This window comes from Coturnix japonica, chromosome 1, assembly GCF_054131305.1.
Source record: "Coturnix japonica strain WE chromosome 1, WE-NBRP24, whole genome shotgun sequence".
Taxonomy (NCBI): domain Eukaryota; kingdom Metazoa; phylum Chordata; class Aves; order Galliformes; family Phasianidae; genus Coturnix; species Coturnix japonica.
In genome coordinates, this window is record NC_140663.1 from 135578444 (window position 1) to 135593653 (window position 15210).

Here is a 15210-nt window from a genome sequence, read left to right on the forward strand (position 1 = left end):
CTAAACAGGAAAGAACGTTTTCCAAATACACAGTACCAGTTCCCTACAGATATATGTATAAGGGACAAAGAAAGAGAAGTGACTCAGGCTAAGATATTCTATGCATATTTTGGGCAGTATGTTTTAACCAGTTGATTAGAAATAGATCTGTTAAAGTCACTCATGTGTGGAATATATGTGAATAAAATCAGACATAAGTTTGATATATATATATTTTTAATGCTAATATCCTGATTTAGATCACAGATAGATACTGAAAGAAGAATTTGAGGAGTAACTGTACAAGCAATTTTTTTTTTCCATTTGTGGTTATGCTAATAAAAATCAAGGTTAAAATGTTTTGATGTGCCTAATACTGAGTTTATTTGCTAAAAATGTGCCATTGCTTGTCAAGATGCAAGGTGAATTGGATCAAGGAGATCCTTTTTGTACCTGATCTGTTTCACTACATGGTTCTGTAAACTCTTCATAAGCATGAATGGGAGGGTGTGGCACTAAGAGAAACTGAAAATTCAGAAACTGTAATTGAGAAAAACTTATTTATTACTTCCAGTCAAGTCCAACAATTGAGCTAGAATGCCTGACAGACTTGGAGGTAAACAGCTGTGAGACTGAAATTAGACATGCACAGCAGGTGATCTTAGCATAGACCTGTGCACTCTAAGGAGTGATGAGATAAATTGATCAAGTCCTTCCAGCAACTGAAGCTCTGCACATTCTTCATTGTGAACTGATAAAAGAGCTTTATGGGGTGCCAGGTATATGATATCTAGAATTCCACATCTGCAAGTTAAAGTATAGAGTAAATGATAAAATTTCGAACAGCCAGAGGTGCAGATTTTTTGTGTTAGAATTTTTGTTGTGCATCACCAGTAAGGAAGAACTGGGGGCTAGAAAATTATTAATAACTTGCTGAGATTTCTAGGGGCACAATCCTTTTTTTTTTTTTTTTTTTTTTTTTTTTTCCCTTAATCTTTTTAGCTTAATGTTGTTAACAATAAGGGGTTTTTTTGTCTTTTTTGTTGTTTTTTTTTTAATATATATATCATCCCTATTATTATTACTTGTGAGTCAGACAGAACACACAGAAAACAGCATAATTTGCTGAATGAGATTCACGTTTTCACAATTCTTCCAGATTAGAATTTAGCTTTAAAAAGTGTAAGTAGAATTAACATAACTATTTAATTTAATAGATATTTATAAGATGATGAAAATATATAAAAATATGAACTATGAAAATATTAAGTCTAATCTGAAATCTTAGGTAGGTAGATCTAAAACCTTCTATAATCTGAACAGGAATGTTATCTGAAGAAACATATAAAATTACAGATGTAGAGAAATTAACATTTTATGTCTCTCTCCAGCCTGTTACATGCTCATTTTTTACTAGTCATTGAAGGAACAGGTGATACTTGTTTCCTAAGGGAATAAATGCTTTTTATTCTGTTTCACCGAACACACTTAGGAAAGCTGTCACATTAAAATGTTTATTTCAATTGCTAGGACATTAGTTATGAGAAAAACTGTACTTCAGTACTTTGCTGTCTGGCACAAGATACATTTAAACATATAGGTACATATAAATAATTTCTTTTTTAAAAAAGGAATGTTCAGGAAATAAATATCTCAATCTTACCAAATAAAATTATTAAGGATTGTTGAAATGATGTATTTTTATAATTATTCTTATATTCTACTAGTTGTCTTGGTCTGTTTGTTAGTTTGTTTTCCAAATAACTGAACTTTCCTTTAAGAAATTATTCCTTATAAGTGTCTCACCTTCTGCTTTGCTATTTTTTACTTTACTGATACCAGACGCACAACTTTATTAGTGATATTCATTTCAGTTTTAGTATAAACACATTTGAATGCTGAGTGGTTGAGTATGTTAAGTACAGAACTGATATTTTTATCCACATCAACTGTATATGAAATATATTCAGTGCAACCCCAATAACCTTATTCAACAGAAGTTTTGTCAGATACGGAGAAGTTTCAGACTGTTAAATTGGCTGAGAGGAAATAAAAAAAGCTCTCAGAGCAACCTAGACCCAAGTGACATTTCTCAGGTCACCCAAGGAACTCAGCAGTTGCTCTGTGCTACTTGTGTGACCTTTCTGTTGGGAATAGCCTCTGAATCCCAAGAAAGACTGGCTTACATCTGTACTGTGTGCTGTCTACTATTTTGTAATATGAGAGATCTTTTAACTATTGTCTTTTCATTATGTCCAGTTTAGTTTTTTTTATTATTATTATTTATTTTAACTTCTTGGTTTCCATGTTATACTTTTCATTTTTCTACTCATTGCTTACCAATGACTATTCTTCATTTTATAGTTGTCTCTAATGCAGACTGTGTTTTTCAGGTATTTCTTTTGTTTTTTGCCCATTTGTTTATGCGTTTGGTTTGTAGCTGCCAAGCTTGGAGCTACAACCATGCTATGACAGGCTCTTGCACAGTTGTCTCCCTTGCAAGGTAATCTTGAGAAGCATCAACAAACAGCCTTGGTTTCCTGTGAGGCAAGTTCTCTACAATGTGTTAAGTATAATGGCAGAAATGTGATAGAGCTTGGATTACCAATCTAGGCAACGATATAGTGTGTGGTGGTGCCTAGAGATATGGGCATAATGCCTAGAGAATGGGATAATAGAAGAGTTGGGACAGTGGGGTCATTTAGGGAATTTCAGATTTACCTCAGTTGTACTCCTATAAGCTGTGGAAGTAGTCCCAAAATCTAGACTGTCTATGTTTTTTTCTGGAAAGGAAAGACATAGTTTTCCACTCCAGAAGGAACCTTAGCAAATATTTTGTATAAGTGCATTGTAGGAAATAGGGGGAACAATCTGTGAACAAACTGAGAAGTAATACGATGTAGTAACTAATATGTGAAGAAGCCTTAGGATCTACTTGATATCATTATTTGAAAACAAGGCTTGTGTTTCTAAGTTGCTATAGAAAGAACTGTGATATATGACTATCGTATCCTGTCAGTAGATACTTGTAAGACAAAATAAAGTGAAAAATAGAAACGAAGTCCTTCGGAATATAAATCTAATTCTGAGTAATAGGTATTAGAATTTTGACTCTAGATAATGAATATCCTATTCAAAGTTGTATTCCATTTCCCTTGATGGGACTGGTACTCATCACTGTTAAATAATAATAATAATAATAATAATAATAATAATAATAATAATAATAATAATAATAATAATAATAATAATAAAGTGCAGGCCTAGAAAGATCACTGATCTGAGGTGGTATGAAAGGGGAAAAGTATGAAATCAAATTTTTTTTTCTTTAAATTACCAGTGTCATAATTTCAGCATATGCTGAGGTGACAATTGAATTTGGAAGATTTATTTACAAAACCTGCAAAAGAAAATATATATATATATATTTCCTCAAATAAAGCATGGAAAACATGCTTACTTTTTTGTATTATTTTCTTTTGGCTTTAGTTTTATACAGGACTATAAAGGAGAAATAACTGCAAAATTTTCTAAAATACTTTCTAGTTAAAATGACACAGGACTTAGTCATGGTAGCATAATCAAATCTTTTAGCAGTAGTATATGATGTACTATTAGTACTGTGGAACATTTTAACTTACTTATAAAGTGTAAGAACATGAGGGGGAATTCATATTCTGATTCAGATTTGTATTCATTTGTCACCATGTCAGACAGGTATCTCAGTTCCCAGTATTACTGATGGAGACCTGATGTATGATTCATTGACCCACACATAATTGTCTAAATCTTTTGGGGATTTAAGGTACTCAAGACTATCCTACCTTGCCAATAGCTGCCAAACCAGACAGCTTCCTTTTAAGGAAGCCTCTGGAATTTCATATTAATCATATATGTCAGTCTTAAATATATCCAAGGATGCCTTGGCTGTTTGGAGAAATCTCAGTTGCAATGGATCAGACACTTTTGGTAAGGTGAATTCCTTTCTTAGGTGCCTGCTTTATTATGTAGGCATATGGAATGGAATATTTTAGCACAGCATTGAATCCAAGCCTTCCTATTATCTGCAGATAGAATGTAATTATATGTATTTCTGCATATATAGTGATTAATATATATATGTTTTTTCCTGTGTTAGAAAAGTAATCCCTACCAAAAGCAGATGAGTTTACACTCTGGGTTGTTTTGTTTCATTTTCCATTTTGGAGAAAGAGAGTAAGGCAAATTTTCAGTTTTACAGGTTTCTTACTTGAAAATGGGAGTGTAAACATAAAAATCATAAAGTGCATAAAACTCATGTGGAGACCAGTTGCTCTTGGTTTATCCAGGAATTGGACATCTTCAGTAATGAGACAGACAGTGCAAAAGACTGTACTGTCAGCAAGTTCTCACAGAAAATACAGAAATGGGAAGAGTGGCTGACATAACAAATAGTTGTTGCCATTCATAAGAACCTTGACAGGATGAGGAAATCTCCTGATAAAAACTTAATGAAGCTCAACAAGAGGGGATGATAGTCCCTATCCAGGGATGAATAACCCATGTGATTGTGTATGCTGATGCTGACTGTCTGGAAAGCAGCTTTATTAAGAAGGACTTGGGAAAATAAGTTGGATATAACATAACAATGTGGCCTGGCAGCAAAAACAACCAAAAGCCTCCTTCACTGAATTATGAAAAGTGTTGCTAGCAGGTCAAAGGAGGTGATCTCTACTGAGCACTGAAGAGTCTACATCTGCAGTGCTATATCCAGATTTGTGTTTCCCAGGGGAAGAGAGGCATGGGTATACCAGAGTGAGCTCTGCAATGAATCACTAAGATTTTTAAAAGATAGAAATGTTTTTCATACAAGGAGAGGCTGAGGGAGCTGGGACTGTTCAGGATGAAGAGCCTTAGAGTGTTCTTAACAGCATGTATAAATACCTGAATGGGAGGTGCTACGAAAATGGGCCAGACTTCTCAGTGGTGCTTAGTGACAGGACAAGAGGCAATGGACAAAGCTGAAATGTATTAGGTAACATTTAAATGTAAAACAACTTAAAAAAAAAAAAAAAAAAAAAAAAAAAAAAAAAAGCAAAACTTTTTTGCTATGATGGTTCAAGCAATGCAGCAAATGCGCCAAAAGTACTGTAGAATCTCCATTTTCAGAGACATTTAAGTACCAACTAAATGCTGTTCTTGAGCAGAATCTCTAAAAAAACAAACAAACAAAAAGAAAAAACAACAAAAAAAAAACAAACTTCTAGATTTTTCCCCAGATTGTCTTTATTGCTCCCTTTCACAATTTTGTGTATCTGTCATTCTGTGATCTTTTTGTAGAATTTGCTTTTAAGAGAAAGACTTTCATAGTCAACTTGTTTTTGACATAAAATATTGTTAAAGGAAACATATTGTTTATGATGACACATGTAAAAAACATACAAAAAATATTACACAAACAACTTTGTTAATATCCAAGCCTAACATCAGATAAGCTGATGTTGCACACTATGTTGTACATATTAATAATCCTTTATTCCAGAATTGTGAATGGGGATAAACAAATGACAGTAAGACACACATAACAAGACAGAGCAAAACAGTTACCAGAGACTGAGAAACAACATCACCAAACTAATCAGCATAAGTGTCATATAATCCAGTTTTGTTGTACAGCCTGCTCCAGTTGTATGTAAATTGTTGGCATTGATGGTTTGATGGATTTGCTTTATGTCACTGAGGTTCGTCTTATCTGGTATCCCTGCTGAGACAAATAAGAAAATACAGTGTGATGCATGCCTTGTCAGTTCTGGCAAAATGTTACAGCTAGAAAATGTGCGTATATCCTCAGTACATGTACTGTCACTGCTTGGCTTCTGATTCTCATGCTACTGCCAAATTAAAAATCCTTTATGATTGCATCTACGAAGACACAGTAAAGTATACAACTATTCTTCACTGAAAGTAATTCAAAGGTACTCCAGCTATGAACAAAGATTTTCTTATACAAATATATCTCAACAAACTTTTTCAGACTGAAATGAGCAATTTTGCAAGTCACACAGCAATCTTCTACTTACATATTTCTTGGGTTTGAAGGGATAGTAAAATAATTTCACATGAAAATGCAGTTATCTGGATCACAATATTATTCCAAATTAACATATACCTATGCAATATACATATGCAGAGAATACAGCAGAGTATGTTTGTTGCTATATAAAAACCTCCTTTTTTGTACAATTTGCCTAACTTCAAATAGGATTTTTTTAACCAATTTCTAGGCTGAATAGTTTTACTTTTTTGGACCAGGATAAAAAATTATCCAACTCAAAAGAGAGCTTTATATGAAATAAGAACATAATCACCTGTTTTATTTCCTTTACCTGGTTAAATGATCAAAACCCAAAAGTCTTAGAGGCACATTTAGATTTGGATGCTTTATCAGGTCCTTTCATTTGCTGTTCATACTTATAGACTGTGCTATCTGATATAATAATTTGTGGCATGCCACTATCAATCAAAATTAACAAGTCCAAAGTCGGCCTTATTACATGCAACAAATATTGACGTTGCAATTACACTGAGACTGAAAAAGTATTCATATAAAACAACATCAATATTTATGTAATTAGGTCAATACATATATAATTCAGTAGGTAAACTCTACAATTGGAATGAAGCTCATCACTACTGAGCCAACACTGAATTTACAGTTTAAGTTTTTTTGTTCATTGTTTAGGTACTTCTTTCCTTTGTATCATTTGTAAAGATGAGTAAACTAGGAAACATTTGCTGTTTTTGTTTTTGGGCTGTGATGAACTATATTTAACTTATGGTGTTGTTCTCTTTGTTAAGCTAATTTCACAGAAGCTACATACGATCATCATTTTTGATAGGAAAAACTTTCATTGCTTGAGTTATAAGTACTCTTTTTTTCTAAAGGCAGCTTGAAAGCTGCTCTTTGTGAATCTGCTGTATGTACTCAAATATCCTTCCTGTAGCTTTGAAAAAATACATTAAAGGAAGAGTCAGTTAAAGTCAATCATGTTGCCTGAAGAAACTGCTAGAATGAATTTATCTTCTTTGCAGCGGTACTCAGACAGGAGAATAGACTGCTATTTTGTGGATTTATCGATCCAGTGCTCTTACCTGGAAATTGGTAAAATTAGCTATTTGAGTACAATGCAAGTGGAAACACAAGGAGAAAGAGAAACAATAAAGGCTGGCAAGGAGAGAATTTTTCCTTATCATGCACATTTATAGCAGCCTGTCTAGAAAAAGATGAGGCACTCAGTAGTGCTTCGCTGAATGGATGTTTGGTGGATCACCAGAGTTTAAAAAAAAAAAAAAAAAAAAAAAAGATTTAAAAAAAAAAAAAAAAAGTTCAAGAGATCAAAGAGTTATTTTCCAAGGCAATGTTGGAAGTAGAACCAAAATATTTTTTTATCACATACTTTCATCTCATAAAATTTTTTTAAAAAAATCTTTATCTAATAAATAATTTAATTCCTAGGCTATTCTTATTTAAATAATAGTAACTATTATTTGATATTAGAAACTGGAATTATGTTAAAGAAAATGTATTTAAGTTTCCCAAATCTTTTAAATGGTGTATAATAAATGTCTTTTTAATATCAAAAACATACTAGAGATAATATTTTGACTGGAAAATGGTGGAATTCAGAAACTTCAGCTACAATTCAGAGTTTCCACTGAACAAAAACTGGAACTGTAGCAGAGCAAAAGATATTGGGAATTAAAATCCAAGTGTAAGGTTCTTGTGACCCTGCGTATAGCAGAGCTGTTGAATAGACCATATCTGTTTTCAGCATTAACTATGAAATAGTTAGTGGCTGCAATTTTAAATTTTGTCCTAGTCTGTTTTAGAAAAGATTAATCAGCAAAAGAATTGCACCAAATGGTGGCATATAGTGCAGTGTCTTATTATAGTGTAACACCAACAGTATTTCTTCAGCATCTTTTCTTCATAAGGTTCTTCAGCATCTTTTAAAGATATTTAAAGCTGTGAAAGCTGTGAGAGCTAATCTGCACCATTCTCCCAAATAACTGGACCAACAATACAATAATATGGAACAGACTTTAACTTTGATTTTTAAAAGTTAAAGACATGGAAGATTTTCAGTTGAAATGGAGTTTTTCTATTGAGATTGTCAAAATATTCCAGAAGTTGGCTATGACATTTGAACAGTAGAAGCTTGCCTACCAAGGCCCCATGCTGGGATTTCAAATGTTTTAAACTTTTGAAAGATTTTAAAAAAGAACAAACCTTAATAATGGCTTAGCTTGAAGTGTAGATTGAATAAAACAAACAAATAAAACACAACAAAAGATGCCTTTTGGTAACAAGTAATACAGAAGAAGGAACATACATTACTGTTCTTTGACTGGATAGATTCAGAAGAGGTGAAAAGTGATGTAAGAGATATCTGAGAATTAAGCCAGAAATTAACACAGTGGAAGATGTGTCTCTTTTAATTTTCCTTAGCTTCCATTTACTAGAGAAGAAATAATTAACAGATGATATAAAAAGGCTAAAAAAATAACACTTTCAAGCTTTTTTTTTTTTTTTTTTTTTTTTCCCAATGAAGGTTTGTTGGGTTTTAGGCTTTGATTTTAAAGAAAAATAAATTATCTAGCAGTGCACATCAGTTTGCCGTATCTGAATAATAAATCAGTTTACTCAGCTGAACAATTTGAGACTGTTTTTCAGTCTAGCTCTGTTTGCTTCAAGGTTCACGAGAAAAGGGCAAAAGGAGTAAAAATGATTCATTTAGATGAATAAAGGCTTCTAGTTTATGGAATCTACTGTTATGAGGGCTGCTCCAAAAGTAATGTCTCCTATTTTATTATGCTGGACCACGACATCAGAAATAGATTTTGGTGGTATGGCAGTAGAACAAGCATGTACAACTGGCAGCATGGGGCCCAGCACAGTACAGCCCACCCACTGACCCTGGTGGCTCTTCCCCACAGAGTGACCCCAGGCACTTACCTATCACTCGGCTACAACCTACAACAATAACCTACAACAGCTACAACACAGTGTTAACTGGAACCAGGCCACAGTGAGGGCAGTGCTGACTCAAATTATGTCAAAAAACTGTATGCATTTTGGTACACTGGCTAAAAACATACTCTGAAGAATGAAGAGTATACAACTGTGCTTTCCAGTTTGATAAAGAAGTTTGAGAATGGATTTCAAGACTGCAAAAAAACATCATTATATATTTGCAACAACACTTTCAGTTTTTGTAAGTACATTACCTACAAATTTTCAGATGGAATGTATAGAGTTACAATTAGATATTCAACTCAAAAATCTGAAAATGTTTCTTTACCAGAATTTCATAAGACCTCTCTTGCCAGAGAAAAATATCCTTCACAGTTGCGCCATCGCTTACAAAGAACTGAAACTTCTTTCATTGAAAAAGAATGTGTTAGTTTCACAAAAACAAGGTAAAATATCCCATTAGTTTTATGTTTTTGTTCCTCTCCTTTTTTAATACTTTAGGGAAAATATTAAAAGTTAAAATGTTTTGTTACTTACATATTTAAGATACTGCATATATGTTCTGAAAGTTATGTCTTCTATTTTGTTACATTTGCCCATGTTTTCAGAGGTAAATGATGGTGGTATGGTAACAGAGACTGAACCTGCTAATATCCAATTACATTTTGTTGCTGTGAGACCAATGGCAGCAGATGAGCAGACTGACAAATGGCGTCTGACATGGAAGGATATACAAAGGTGTAATTGTATCCCCTTATGAGGAAATAATAGCACCCAGTGAAATTCACTGACTCTTGCTGAATGTTTATAGAGACTAAAGAGTAAATATGAGCACAGTGAGGCAGTGTATGGTGATTTTCAGCAGTGGTGACAGTGACAGTGTGTCTCCTCTGCTGGTATACATACTGATGAGAGTAGCATGCAAACTCTTGTTCACTGCAGGTGAAAAATACACAGCTAATGGTGATAAGTATGTTGAAAAAGACTTTTGTAGCTGAGAGTTTGTCCAATCAAATATTGTTATTTTGCACTTTGCATTGGTTGTACTTTCCATGGAAATAAATAGGAGGCATTACTTTTGGAGCAAACTATGTACATGGTCATTTATATACTTCTTATCCCTATCAATTAAATTAATGAATTAGCATAGAAAATAGGGTTTTTGGAAACTAAAATTATATGCTGTAATTATTATTATTATTTTCATTTCTTTTCCCATTGTATCATTCTATGAGGTCTGAATCCCAACAGGTCACAAGCTACTGTAAGGTGAAAACAAAGAGTCGAAACCAAAATGCATAGATTTTTCCATAACAGTAAAGTCTTTATTTTACTATTTGAATCTGTCTGTGATCATTGCTTGATTTTTTAGAAGTGGGCGAAACACTGATATAACGTATAATTTAGATAACCAGACCATTGGGACCCCTACCTTCTTGTATTCAGTGATTAATGTGGAGCATAGGGGATGTGTATTTATAATCCTTATGAAATAGAGTGAATTGTTTTCTTAATTCTCATAAATTCATGCTACTTTCTCTAAAGCCATTTTTCCTTATGTGAGAAGAAAGAAAACCAAAACCAATGAAAAGCCAAAAAAAATACTCACACTGAAAATGTACTTACATCTTCGCAATAGCATGAGGTCATTTTAAATATGAAGACCAGGTTATTTAAAAAAGCAATATAGCTTATTTAAAACTGCAGGTGAACTCATGTTTTGGCAGGTCAGAATTTCATCTCCTTTGCTTTAGTGGATATAAGAGTCAGTCCATGTTAGAAATACTGGGCTTATGTGGGGGCACCATCCCTAATGTCATAAAAGGTAGTTGATGTTATGTTGATGTTAAGGTGGTGAATTCAAGAAGTTAATGGCAGATAGTACTTAAGACATTATTCATTCCACATTTTTTGTGTATATGCCTGTGTGAGTGAGTGCATTTTTGCAGTCTATATTACAAATACTGAGCGTATTGCACTTGGCGTACACCTGCCCACCCAAAAGAAGCTTATTTCTTACAAAACCCTGCAAGACTATGTCCTGGTTTCAGCTGGTAGAGCATTGATATTTTTCTTCATAGTATCAGGTGTGATGGCCTATTTTGGCTCATACAGTCTTGTCAGCAAGAGGGGCTGGGGGGGGGGGGGGGGGTGCTTTTAAATATGCAATTATTATTATTACTAATTTCCATTTATCTTCCCTTTCTATCTTAGTAAATAGTTTCTCAACCCATGAGTTCTACACTGTTTTTTCCCTGCTTCTCTCTCTCAGCCCACTGGGAGGGGAGTGTGAGTGAATGATTCTGTGATGCTTAGCTACCTGCTGAGTTAAACCACAACAGAATGTTCTGGATATACTGGTGTATTTTTCAGTGGCATTTGGCAGTTCTGTATACACAACTGAATCCTGTTCTGCATTAATATTACTTATTGCAGCTCCCTCTATACTGGACATAGAGACATTAGTAAACACCAAAGAAAGAAATGGAGTACTCATATGTAGATATTTCATGGTTTCAGCATTAAGTTTGCCTGATGTTAAAGGGTAGCATGAAGAACTTCCATATTGACATTAAAATATTGAATCAGATTCCAGTGTTTTCAACTATTTCTGAGGACATGGAACTCCATGAAGAGTTTCCTTCTGAAGTACAAAAAGGGTTACTGTAGCTGTATTTACACAGCTAAATACACATCCCAGAAGGAGATCATTGAGACAAGGTGGTGCTGAATGGTCTATGACTAACATGCTCAGTAATAGCAACACACAGAAGAAAATGCTGAGCAAACCTCCACTACACACTGCAGTGTCCTGCATCACTTCTCAGACACACAAAGTGGTCTTCTTGGCTCAAAGATCCAGTTAGTATTTTGTTTGTTTTAGCTTAAAGTACCTGAGGGGAAAACTTACAAAGTGGTGTTTCTGTAAAACAAATCTGAAGGAGTATATTACAGTCTTTGGGATATAGTATCCAGGCATGGAAAAATGGTTTGAAAATGAAAAGGCTGTTGTTGAAGGACTTGGTAAGGTAGAGAAATCCAAACCTTTGCCTCTCTTGTTTGAATTGCCTTCTGGAAGCAGACCTTGGAAAGAATTATCCAAAGAACTTGAAGCTTGTTTTGGAGGCATAGAGATGGTTTTTTCTAGCACTAAACGTTACATGAACTAGCACTTATACAATGTGGACAGTAGAACTGAAACCGTGAGACAACTCAGAAGCTAAGTTACTTGGCAGTATAGACACAACCAGTGAAATCACTGAAATTCAGAGAATTACTTAGCATCATAGGAAGGTTCTGTACTTGCATAGGAATTCTAGCAGCAATTTTTTAATATCCTCATACATTTCACCTCTATCACTAAACAATCATTTCATTCGGTGAAATGGGTTTTCATGGCTGTTCCCAAGGAGAGTATCTCAGAAACCTTTTTCAGATCCCAAGTCAAGACCATAAGAATGAATACTAAAGGACTAAACCTTATCTGTGTGCAGCAATGTAAGTTGGAAAAGCGAGGTGATCCTTGCTTAGGAGCCAAGAAAACAGAAAATTTACATCAAACTGGCCTTCACATGGGGATATATCATCAATGAATTGGATTTCTGTTTCCATATATCAAGTATGATGATAATCATTACATTTTCATCCCCCTTAAAGTAATCTGTCTTTATCTTGTCTACCGAGTGACAGAAATTTCATCATTTTCCTAAGGGAAACTGCCCGTATAATGTAGTACTCATAACAAGGTGCAGGTAAGACTTCAAACAAACATATCACAATAAGCAATTTCCAGTTTTTGCTCTATATACTAAAAAAAATCTTTTCCAGTCTAATCATTTCTATGATTTTCTGATTTTATAAACATAGACATTGTTCTGCAGAAGGTTTCTCAAGTTTTTGGTATTTAATCAGAGAAAATAATTTGATCAAAAATCCTCCTCCTTGATTTTATATGTTTTAATTATCATTGTAACAGCATATACAAGCAACAATTAAAAATGTTCAGAGAATATCAAGACACAAGTATTATCATTGACAAAGAAATACTATTACAGTCATTGTTAGAAAGCATTTAAGACATCTGCCTAATAGCATCAGCTAAGAGAATTCTTCATGGTTTATCATACACTAAGAAATGAATGTAATGGTTGGACTAGATGATCTTCTAGGTCTTTTCCAACCTTGATAATTCTGTGATTCTGTGAATGCAACATATCAAGTTTAACTGTGCTTGCTTTATAAAATCTGTACATAAGAGAAAGATCGTAACCAATGATCTTACTGTAAGTCATTTGGACTATGAGATCAGCAGACATTAAGTCTCTGGTCTAGTATTTGGAAGCCTTCATTTTAACTTAACAGTGACGCATTATATATTTATGAACTCAGTCTTTCCACTTATGAGTTAATGCAGCACAAATAAATGATGTCACAAACTAAAACATATCCATTTCTTTTGCATTCTTAAGATTCATAAGTGGATTGCATTATTTTTTGCAAAGATTAATTTCTATTTTTTGCCTTGTAGGCCTGTTTTAGCAGACAACTTAGTATTATATAACTGGAATACTTGCTTTTGTTTTGGATACAGAGTATAAAAATTAACTGTATTTTTCCTCTGAGGGAGAAAGAGACACAATAACCTTCCTTGTCTCTAAAGCTATTACCTTCTGTCCCAGTTGTCTCTAAATCCATGTTCTTTATAACATATGCTCATTATAACTTCAGTGTTACTGCATGCTGGAATCAGCATTGTCAATAATGCCAGTTTTAGGTGAAGAAATTCAATTTTCAATCTTTTTATCTATTGAATAACCTCTATCATGAACCTAAGCAAAAGCTTCATAATCAGTACAAAACGATAATAGGGCTAACAGCTTGTAAATCAAACTAGGTAGAAGTTATAAATTTTTTGTACCTTGAATTTTCATCTTATCAGTGCTGTTTTCTATCCTTTGAGTCAGGAGTCTCATATAGATTACTGTTCTTCAAAATAATTTACCCACATGCTTCCTTTTTAATATCTTCCAGTTTGCTCTAGAAGGCTTATAACCAATTTTGATCTGCAAAAAATCTACCATCTGGAACAAAGAGATGAAGTTGCACTGAAGCTTGTGAAAACAATACACAAACAAGAAAGTTTGGGTTGTAGCAGAATGTTGCTACTAAGGCTCATTAAGAAAGTGAAATGATTTTATATATTTTTTACCTTTCATATTCCAGAGATTTATGATCTAATTGTACTATAGCAGTTCATTTTCTTACTGTTTGTCTGGATGCTCTTTTTAACATGAAGGTATAAGTACTCCTTTTCCAGAAGTGAAATATGAACTAAATCCATTTGCACTGTTAAAGTGATGAAGTAACTTCAGCAATTTGTTCTGATCAGTCCATCCAGAATGCCAGTAATTTCACTATCTTATAAAGATAACATAGCCTGTGGATTAGATTAATTAATCACACTAATTCTTATAACTTAAACTGTCCTCCTTCAATTTTGCTGTAAAGCACATTTAGTACAATTTCCACAATTTAAGGCATTGTGCTTTCAGCTATTTTCTCATGTCTACCAGGTGCAAAAGTATAAACCCACATGTTGTAGCATGCAAAATCCCCACAGTGAACAAATAAGTAGGGCTGAGTGATCAGATCTGTGGTTATTCTTGTTGAGGTAGTTTTATTGCATCTTAAGTTAACTTATAGAACTACTTCACTGTATGATCAGAGAAGAACTGGCAAGAGGAAAAAAAAATGTTTTGAAGTTATTATCTGGAAAAGGACTTAAGGTGTCAGCTAACTATAACATCATAAAGCACTCAGAAACAGACTGGGAAATTTATATAATCTACTGCTGATTTCTGACCTGAGACCACTACCAGCAAAAAAGGAAGTGTGGAGTGAAGAACACTGATGTCCCTGTTTCTATTCCCTGCATATAAACAAAAGGACAGATTTTCTAATTGTAAACAAGAAATAAAAACAGGTAATATCCTTAGTTACTGATTTATTTTCCTTCTTGGGACAACTTTTGTTTCCCCATGTTAAAAATGTTGCATATGTCTCAAAAGAGTCTAGTTCTGGGTGTCCTCCAAAACAATATTTTCTAATTGGATTATTAGGATGGAATGGCAAGGGAGGAGAAGAGGAAGGGAGGGGAGAAAGGGAGGAGGGTGGAAGGGAAGGGAAGGGAAGGGAAGGGAAGGGAAGGGAAGGGAAGG

At 33.9% G+C, this 15210-nt stretch overlaps 1 protein-coding gene across 3 annotated transcripts in view; it reads right to left on the reverse strand.

The window, feature by feature from the left end:
* Positions 1-5226: 5226 nt before the first annotated feature.
* The window catches only part of GPC5 (glypican 5), a 508496-nt gene continuing 498512 nt past the window's right edge, over positions 5227-15210 (reverse strand). For 2 of the 3 annotated variants that reach the window (XM_032442041.2, XM_032442039.2), the window contains exon 8: positions 5227-5722. In XM_032442041.2, the coding sequence (XP_032297932.2) occupies positions 5562-5722 (161 nt within the window). In that variant the 3' untranslated portion in view covers positions 5227-5561. The remainder of the gene's footprint in view (positions 5723-15210) is intronic. The other variant, XM_032442040.2, reaches the window with a different exon arrangement.